General features: G+C 30.8%; 1 protein-coding gene and 1 long non-coding RNA gene across 2 annotated transcripts; one reads left to right on the forward strand and one right to left on the reverse strand.

The window, feature by feature from the left end:
* Nucleotides 1-709: 709 nt before the first annotated feature.
* On the forward strand, nt 710-1,458 carry LOC134266808 (uncharacterized). The gene is made up of 3 exons (XR_009992038.1): nt 710-806; nt 906-967; nt 1,375-1,458. It is a non-coding gene; the product is annotated as an uncharacterized LOC134266808 (long non-coding RNA).
* A 3,822-nt stretch (nt 1,459-5,280) lies between these two features.
* On the reverse strand, nt 5,281-8,661 carry LOC134266809 (uncharacterized). Its single transcript, XM_062749034.1, has 3 exons — nt 8,552-8,661; nt 7,464-7,590; nt 5,281-5,672 (listed from the first exon to the last, which is right to left on the reverse strand). Exons 1-3 carry the CDS (start codon nt 8,657-8,659, stop codon nt 5,473-5,475), a joined length of 435 nt encoding a protein of 144 aa, XP_062605018.1. The 5' UTR covers nt 8,660-8,661; the 3' UTR covers nt 5,281-5,472.
* Between the last annotated feature and the right edge of the window lie 2,182 nt (nt 8,662-10,843).

Below are 10,843 nucleotides of genomic sequence, written 5' to 3' on the forward strand. Positions count from 1 at the left end.
TGCTTACTGTTTTCATGTTTCCCTTACTTATGGATGTTCAAAGTATTCATAGTATCAATATCCTTTGTATTCTTGGCGTTGATTAAATACGGTCATTGAGCAATGTCTGAAAGGGATCTTTTTCGTGCAAGAAACATAAAAAGCATAAAAACATGAAACTTTTCAGCACATCACGTTACTCAAAACATCTGCTTTTAACTGATAATGATCATAAGTCTCGGCATTTTTCATCTGCAACTTTGTTTGTATTTTATTATTAAACAATTAAATTTTAACACACTTAATCGATAAGGTAATAGCCAGGATATATCTTTGTTATTTCGTTTAAAGGCTAGGCCAATTGCCGCATGTTTGATGCATCTATTTTTGTATTTCCTGGACTTAATTAATACATAATTCTGAGAGGATGTGGCTGGAAAACCGCATTTCCTAAATAAAGTTGAACATTGAAATGAATTCAGGACGACTAATTCCATAAACTTCAGAGCAAAACGAGTATAACAAATTTGTCCATAGAATAATTGATCTGTAATTGAATTTTAATGTTTTTCCTTCAAAAAATAAGGAAACATAACACGTTTTTCTTGATTCTGTTAAATATTGTAGAATATATTAGGCAAGAGTTGAATGACAAATGGTCAGTATTTTTTTCCTGTAGTACATAACACCAAAATATGAAAATAAACAGTTTATTATTAAATTGCGATCAGTAGTAAGAACGAATTAACCATGTTTATCGGAATTTTCTCGATTGCTATTGTAGTGAATATGATATCAATTCCTACCATTAAAGCCTGCTCGATCAGGTAGGTGACCAATGAAAACTTCTATAGTCATGTAATTTATGTAATTTATGACACATTTAAAAAAAAATCATTAAGGAATAATTTCAACTTTTAATAAAGGAATTCAACTGGAGGAGAGAAATGCTGCACAAACTTTTACAAAGTCAGCAACACCTGTCAAGGTAGTATTTTTTTTATATAATAATTTTTTGAGCACTTCTATTTTCATGCCAATTTCTAATCATCGTGTCAATTAAAGTAGAGTACTCGACGATCGAGTGTTAGAATAAACAATAAGCCACTTCCATTACCGGTTTGAAAATACACTTTATAACATTTTGTGAAGATCAAGCTTATAGATTACAGAGACTCGACAGGGCATCTTGCATTTCTATCTTTTTTATTCTAGCCTGTCTTCCTGGGTATTTCGGTGACCAATGTAGATTTATATATCTGCACCTTTCTTTATTTTCTAGCCTGCTTTTCGGGGTCTTTCAGTGACCAGTGTATCTATACTTTCTAGCCTGCTTTCTTTATATTTCAGTGACCAATTTAGATTGATACATTATGCATCTATCTTTTTTCCTAGCCTGCCTTCCCGGGTATTTCGGCGACCAATGTAGATATGCATGTGTTTATCCCGGGTTTGGACCTCTATGTAACGAAGAATGCAACTGCTTAAAAGAATATTGTGATCACAAAGATGGTTGTAAAGCAATTCCAGGTACCTAAATGTGTAAACATATTAAGTAAATTTATATTTTTCATTTTTTTCTATTAAAAAACTGTTTAGGAAATTTTAACCTTTAAAAGGTCATTTGAATAATTCTTTGGAATTGTTATCAACAACATTCAGGTGTTTTTCTGATGAAATGGTTGAAAATAATTTGTTTCTTTTTATATTGATAAAGAAAACTTGACGACTCAATCACCATATACTCAGGATACTGGATTTGAAATGTTGTCATCTGATAATGGTACTCAATTTATTCTTACTTCTGCCTTATGTATATATACAGCTTGTACTATATGCCGTTATCAGTTTTCAATCACAATAATTTAATTGTTTCCACATTTTAGTGAAAGAGATGACCACCTTATCAACAAATTATAGTTTCACCAGTAATATCTCAGAAACAACGACTGATGATATGATATTTTCAAATGGTAACGGCTTTTTTGAAAGAGAATCTTCTGTTTTTATTACATTAGTTATTTTGTCTGGAATTGTCGTGTTTAGTGTAATATTTTTCACAGTTCAAAAAGCAATTATTAAATGCAAAAGAATAAAGGTAATTCAAAGTAGTAACGAAGCTTCCTCAGATATTTATATGGATATAATCGACAACATGTTAGTAGAAACGTTCGACGATTCAGCCAGTAACAACATGCATTTAAATATATATGACGATTCGGCAAATTCTCACAAAATCAACATAGCATTAGATGAAAGCGAAACGACCACCAGTCTTTGTAAATATCCCCATGAAGAGTGTGAAAAATATATTTACAGTGAGGTAATTAAAAATAAGACAATCACATCCAACCATACGAATGAAACGGGAGAGGTGGTGAGTAGTAGTAAGGAAACAGAAGAGTCAATTAAAAGTGAGATTGGTATTTTTGATGATCATGAATGCATGCAAAACATAAACGATAAACCAATTGAGTCAGTCTATCAAGACACGCCGGTTAGAGCGTGTTTCTTTGTAAATAAATTTACTGAATCTACTAAACTTTAATTGTAGATCTTTTAGAATTGGTTTGATCTAAATCTAGATTCAAATAGATTTAATGTTTGTTGTTTTAAAAAGCAAATTTACAAAAGACAATTAAATGAAAAAAGCAATACTCAGAAAACTCTTTTTTTTTGTTTATTATTAAACATGCAGCAAGATTGTTTGGATAATCTCTGCAAATTTTCACAAGTAATTCATACATGTAAAGACTAATCGGTTAAAATTAAAACGAACAAAAAGATACGAAAGATTTATCAAAAAGGGACGTCGTGTCATCGTATAAATGTATGGTAAAGCATGGAAAGATACAGGTACATACATTGTATATGTTCCGATCATCTTTTCTGAAGTTTGTATCAAAATCTTTGGTCTACCGTCATTCTGTATTTTTGCAAATTTAATTCATCCTACGGTTACTTCTAAAATCATTTTGGCAGCCCGAAAACCAAATGATATTCTATCAAATATTTGGAATAAATGGATATAAATGATTTTTTTTTTGTTTTCCAGAAGATTGAATATCTAATATTTTAAAACCGATTAATAACATTTAATGATTATATTTGAAAAAAGAATCGCATGAAAATTATACCTTTATTTACATTTTTTCGTTCAATGCGTCTATCTAATTATTTCAATACGATGTTTGAAACAATGAAAGAAAATTTGAAGAATTTGTTGAATCACCACGAGATCTTGTTTTAAAATAAGAAAATAGTATTTGAGAACTTTTACACAATTTGTTTACTTTATACTTACCATCAGGTGTGGTTGTTGATCATGGAAATTAAAACAAATGTGTACATAAATCTGATGTTATGCAAATGGAAATTTTCATATTTGTAATGTATGAACATTCATATATTAATAAACAGCTCATAATGAAACTAATGACATTTATTTTACATACGTTTATGATAATGTGGAAACAGGTTGTTAAAATTGGAAAAAATAATTAATGGTTATACAACCTATATTCATAAAAGTTTGTTATATTTGTATATGGTACTGCTGTTAAATATGAATTGTACTTTAAAATTTGTTAAATAAAGAGTTTACTTCCTTCTTAATCTATACCTCAAAAATAAATTAATTGTTTTAAGAAGAAATTTTGTTTTAAATCATATATTTTGTAAATTCTGTATCCTATCAAATCTGTCGGGTTTTGCAGGTTTTGCAAATTAAATAAAAGAAATTGATACAATTTTATTTCTAACAATTTTTTTTTAAAATCCACATTTCGGTCGGAGGTCAAAATATTAGCTCTATATCCGCATCGTCCCTCTCTTAAATTGGTGAAAGGGAAATTACAATTAAAATAAATGGCATTCAGAATGCGGCTGAAATACAATAAAATATGAAAACATTAAGGAAACAAACAGGGACAGGATCTCTGAAAATGTCAAAAAGTGGAACTTAAATTTATCAGGAAATTGCAGAAATATTGTCAATATGTAAAATGTTTATACGTAATATATATGTATATATTTTAAGTATCTCATCTTTTCTATAAATTATTTCAGTTTTAAATCAATCAGCAAGTAAATTGAATAATATAAATTAAGTGGAATTCTAACAGAAGATTGCTGATATTGTTTTCACGTTATTCTTTATGTATATTCAGTATATCGACGTGATTTTTTTTTACGTATAACAATTACCTCTTGTGAACCATATGAACATACTATTCTCTGAAAAGTTTTAAAACGTTTTTCAAATGAATAGAAAATGTTCAGAGAAGAAAATACCTATCGTGGCTTATCATTCTAAAACGTATTGAAAACGTATAGTCATAAAAAAGTTACCTCCTTTCATTGTAAATTCGATATATGTTTATCCCGTGGCGTGTGTGTTTGAATTAAAATATATCACAGAGTCTTTCACATGTGTTTCACGTTTGAATGGTAAAAGACATCAGTGATAACTTGACAACCAAGCTTTTCTAAACACTAAGTGACTTTTTTAAATAGTTTATTTCCCTTACTCATGTAGCAGTACACTCTCATGATCTGAAAATGAAATTTATCTGTCAACTGACTCAATATGCAAGAACATGATCTACGTATGAACAACTTCACAAATAAGCCAAGATAAAATACATAATGGAGAACCACTTAAAAGACATTTTATGTAGGTTATGAAATAATAAAATCTACAGACTTTCATCGTTGCAAACCACGGCCAAAATGTAAGATCCTCTCTCATTCTAGAGAGACCTATATGCGGACTGTAGACCGTGACATGAGTCGATGACAGATGTTTGATTGATGTTAAACCTAATTACTCAGTTTTGTTCGAATTTTTTTTATATAATTCGAACAAAACTGAGTTATTAAGACTGCGATTTGCTACTTTAAAAAGAGAAACAAACTCATTCAACTCAGTAAATTATTAAGTCCGTTAACTAAGTAATTCATTAAATGAGCTAACTCAGTAACTCAGTTAAATTGAACTATGTCAGATATGAGTAAATTATCATTATTATTCGATATTTCTGACACTATGAAATATATTTTACCATCGAGACTGATGCTAGCAAATCTAAAATAAGTGAAATGCTACTATGGAGAGTGTAGCTAGATTAAACCACAGAGTCAGAATGTACATGTATAAATGCTTAAATACATTTCTCTACATTAAGTTGTTTAAAGCAGTATTAGCGTTGTAGTTTTTAAAGGAATTAAGTGTGTATCGGGTATTGCACATTTTCCCGATCGTTGTCAAATGCAATTCCTGAAAAAATATGAATTAAGTGGGAATTTGTACGTAAAAGTATGAAAAGAAAAAAAGTCGTCATTTAGGACAATGTATAGCGTATTTAAGAAAAAAATCAACATAGTTTTAACATTCATCATAGGAAAAAATAATACAGTATTAGCTCTATTTAAAAGATTCATCTTTAATAAGATCTACATCTAAAATATCAATTCGAGACTTTAAAATCCAAATCACCTGAAGATATATCTTATAGGTGGTTTAGAAATGATAATATCTTCGTTTTTGTTGGGAAGCACTTGTCCTTTTTTCTTGAATCCACCTTTGATGAAGAAAAAGATGATCAAAATGAGGACAATGAATACAAAGACGCCTAGAAGGATATAAAGCCAAGTAAAATTGTTTTCTGAATCGTCTGGATTTGAAGGAGAACCTGCAATTCATCAAAATATGTATATATATAGTAACAGTTCAAAACTTAAAACAGAGTTTTAGAGAAGATTTATGTTAGCTAAATATATACATGTGTAATTAAATATATGTTTTGAGAAAAAAATCAATAAGTAGTTAAGAACGTCCAGAAAGAAATATTGGGTCATACAGTTTTGGCATTTTGTACAAAATAATACTTTAATACATTTAGGACATATAAGGACATAAGTATAAGTCATTATGATCGAGTTTGACTGTAAGAAGTGTGTAAAACAGCATGCTTCTGCTCTGAATCTGGCATAAACTTCATTGGTTATATTGTATTAACGTTAAAAGTCTCCCTCAACACGAGGCACCATGTGTTTACAAGGTTTGTTTGTAACTTTGGTATTTTTGTGTACCGTAAACTTAACAAAAAGGAAAATGACGGTGATCATCGAAATAGGTATGATAGGCTAGGAAATAATGTATTTTTTTATTTTTGTGTTTATAAGCAGGGAAATGGGGCTAGATCAACCATTTGTCTGGTCCCTGTGGATTTGACCGGTTGAAAGGGAATGCTTACAACTCAATGGCACTTGATCCCACCTCTGACGTTTTTTAAGTGTTTGCTATGCTATCATTTCGTATTGTTTCAATAGACTAAAAATCCTGAGTTTGACTACTAAATATATTCCATAGTAACACTTTTATGGGTTCAAATGTGAAAAATTATATTAATCTTTTACAGAATATCATTTTAAATAATAAATTACATAACAGATATTCCATCTCCTTTTTAATAAATATTAGTCATTTATAAGCAGGAAGCATGTAAAAACGTCGATTTGATCATCGGCATAATAAAAACCATCGTAAAATTTGATTATCTGTTGCTGAAAGAAAGATAAATGTATCTTTAAAGCTATGCTTTATAAGATCACAACAATTAAGTTTTTTTTCTCTAATTTGTATTGTTCAAGGAATAGGAAATTTTAAAAAGCACAATATTTTCCTACCAAACATAATTTTATCGATTTTAAAATGACCATCCTTAATTTTTCTTCAGGTGTAATTTAAGGAATGTATTCAATAATTAATTAATTAAGTTTTTTTTTAATCAGGGTTAGCAAATTTTACGCTTTATAAAGTTCGAATCTGTTTGTAAAATGTAAACTGTCCCAACCAAGGTTACACTAATAAAACTTTTGTAGCTATAAAATGTATACCTCATAAATTATTTTCCATCATTTAATCAGAAAAAATATTACAATTTCTCCTTTAAAAATGCTCTCAGATTAAACATATTTAAACACTAACGTTACATGGATTGATACGTTTAAATTGCATTATTGTGAGAGTGGTACATGTATCAGGTTTCACGATATATGATGACGTTTTACAACCAAAATTTGACGACGGATTTTCCGTTATTTCTCGATCATGACAAGGAGCCCACTGCGAGTGTAACTGATCAACAGGGGATGCTCACTCCTCCATGCACATGATCCTACCTTTGACGTTTTGGAGGTCCGTGTTAAATTTGCTCTGCTCCTATTAGGTATTATTTGATGAATTTTTGAGCTTGAATACTGTTCGTTATCTCCTAGTATGCCATTTACTTACAGTGTCCGTTTTAAAGATAAAGGAAACAACAATAAATGGTACACAGGTACTAGTATAATTGTTCCTTATTCCCATATGTTTCATTACATTGTTTACTAGTACTTCTTATTTCATAAAGTGAATGTGATAAGAAGCAACTCATAAGAAATCTTTATAATTTCTATCGTCAAGGAGTATTTTAACTTACAAGAGGATAAAGCCGTATATGTCACGGTCTTTCCATACATTGACGTTAAGGATGTCGACGTTTGTCCTGTTATACACTCCTCTGGATTAATAGTTGCTGACACAGTGCTTCCACTAGCTGTATACACCTAAAAAATCAACTTTAAACTATTACCATACAGTTTTTATTGATGTTTTAGCCTAGAAAAAAAAACCCTTCTTATTATTTGAATCTTTTTTATCTATGATTTTAAATTTCTAACCACAGTTTAGAGCTCTGAAGTAGTAGAACGTTCCAACGTTTGAATGGAACTATTTAAAGTTGAATCTTAGAAAATTGTTGTTTGGAAATAAAGAAGAAGTGAAAGGATTTATAATTTGAAATAATCCTGGTTATAAACATATACTGATATTATTTGAATTGTTTCACTTTGGTCTGTAATCTGTCGAGTTTGCATATAATCTAAATTATTTCCTATTATTAATTTTTTCCATTAAAAAGTATCTTAAAAATACTACATTTGCACGAATTATAGTGAAACTGTCTTGCAGAATAATATGATTGATTTATGTCCCTCTCGAACATTTTTCACTCATATGGAGACACTATCACCGCTTTGAGATTTGCAAATATTGACCTGTTCTCGGCACTGATGATCGGGATCATTGAGCAACGAGGGATATTTTAAGTGCTAGCACCTACTGCAGCACGGAACCTCAGTTTAATGATCAGTTTCATCCGAAGGACGGTCTCATCGACCCACAGTCGGATTCGAACCGGCAACGCCAGGATCAAATCGTACTCCGTGACTGTGGAGCAGACGCTCTACCACTGCGGCTTAATGTAAAATATACTAACTGCTCTACAGTGTGAACGAAATACGTGGGGATAACAAAGAGTTAGCATTCTGGAAACGTGTCTTCAACTTAAAATTCGACGACTTTTTTTTTCTCCATTTTTTGCTGGTCATATGACACGACGCACACAGAGGATATGACATGTTAGCAGGAGATGCCCACTACCTCCTTGTACTTGATCCCATAAAATTCATGACGAATACTTTCATTTCAAATATCTGTTCTCAAAATCTAATTTTTTTAACAGCTTACCATGCATGAGAATTGAAAGCTGGAAGGATTTGTGACAGATGAGTCAGCATTGTACAAAGTGACAAATGTGTCACTTCCTTCAATTCCAGTGAATGTACAATGCAACATACCCTCACCTGTATAAGATAAAAGAAAGCAAACTTTTCAAACTTTCATTCATCTTTTATTTCCAGCACAATGTTATTGAAAAACCCCGCTGCGTTTGAATTTTATATGCATTTATCAAACAGAGGTTATTACACGCCTTTTCAATATCACATCATTTATATTACCTAGACACAAATTTCAGCCATAGTGCAGACAGTCTTGATAGCGGTATTATTATTTTTATATTTATTAGCTCCTTAAAAGTAAGATATTTTGATTTATTCTTTTAATGAAAATGATATTGATTATCAGAAATGCGGAAGATTAAAAGTTTTCTTTCCAAACATACAGTGTCGTAAAATATGTAAAAAATGTTTTAAATCCCACGAACACTTAACAAGAAAGTCACAAGCATTCACCACAAATAAGACGTCATCGTATAAATACAGTTTTAGAAAAGAAAGTGATGAAGGAAGAATCATACTTCTATGAAAGTTGCTAGTATAAAAATATCATAAACATATTAATATACTGAAGATTTTAAAATCGAATACGGAATTTATTCCCCTTTTAGATTTTTTTTTCACGAGTATGAAAATATACACGAATTCTGTATCAATCGTAAAATAAATTTCACGCCCAATTACAAAACATTGATAAATGCCATATATTTATTCATGATGAACATTTTATATATTCTATACATAGTATCAAATAGCACAATTTAAAAAAAAATTCAGTTTTACACCTCATAGTAATGCAAGAAAAAAAAAATTAAGAAGGATCCGTACCAACACTAGAAGCTGGTAGGACTTTCGTATAGTAAATGCATTGCAATTTGAAAACCTGGTACTGTGAAATCACAAATTTTTGTAGGGGTTTAATTTTCGTTGTTTTCGAGGTATGCAGAGACCTATGAATTCATGTCTACCACGAAAGGTAAATTGTTATATACATAAGTACTCATTGATTCTTGATCCACGAAATCAAATCCCCACAAACCAAGAGAATTTCCTCAAACCACAAAAATTTGACCCCACGAAAATACGTGATTTTACAGTATTTATCACTTGGTAAAGGATACCAGTACTCACTGGAAAACATTGGATTATCATTGCACAAAGTGTCGTTGTATATAAACATTGTTTTGTTTGTGCACGTGTCCAGCAAGGTATCAGTGCATGCAAGTCCCGTGTATGTATATGAAAAGATTCCTTGAATACTAGTTGGACAAGTGACCATTGCTGAAACTTCGTGTCCTGTTTTAAATTACATTAAGAACGAATCAAAATACGCGTACCAGTAAATTATTCCCTCAAAAACTTATGAAAGTAATAAATAATTTTATTTTTTCCACATTACACTTGGTGTAATGAGTGCATAAAACGCTACAGGTAAGTGGACTTAATATCAAAAGGAATTAAGTAACGAACATTTTATGAAATGTGTTATTTTTTCTGAAGCTAGGATACTTTTTAAATTAGATGAATGAATTAAAGTATGTGATGTGCCTTGTCAATAAATACCGTTTTTGAGTGCAACGTGGTATCTTTCCATTCCTAGATTGGAAATGTCATTGCACACTTCTCCCTGACTTATACTTGTGACTGAGATATGCTTGATGGTTACACGCTCGTAAACGGAAGGTGATGTTCTAACTTCTTCTTCATCTTTAAAAAATGAACAAAAAAAAAATCATTTGTAGTAAGCACTGATTGCACCACTTACTACGTTTACATAAATTTGAAAACAATGTCGTCAAAGAAAATAAATGGAATATTTCTGTTACATGTATCATCTTCACGGTAGTGTTTTTATACCCCCCGCCTGAAAAGTGGGAGGGTATATAGTAATCGGTATTTCCGTCCGTCCGTCTGTTACGCTTTGGGGTACCCATCTCTTATCCGCAACTCCTCTCATACCACTAAAGGAAATTTAATGAAACTTTCACAGATTCTTAATTACATATTGCCATTGTGCACCTCCTATTTTACTTTTTGATCTGACATATATTTTTGATTTTCCAGAGCAAAATATGGACACTGCCATTATATTCATATGGGAGGCGGGGGTGTCATTTAGTGAGCTCATTGCTCACAGTACCTCTAGTTTTATTTACAATAAGGAACCTTTCAATATTTTATCGATGTTCATTATTTTGCAAATTAAAGAAAATAATGATAATCTAATATCACTAAGTTGTAT

The sequence above is a fragment of the Saccostrea cucullata genome, unplaced genomic scaffold (assembly GCF_032062105.1).
Source record: "Saccostrea cucullata isolate Sc308-1 unplaced genomic scaffold, CSIRO_AGI_Scuc_v1 ctg9485, whole genome shotgun sequence".
Classification (NCBI taxonomy): Eukaryota; Metazoa; Mollusca; class Bivalvia; order Ostreida; family Ostreidae; genus Saccostrea; species Saccostrea cuccullata.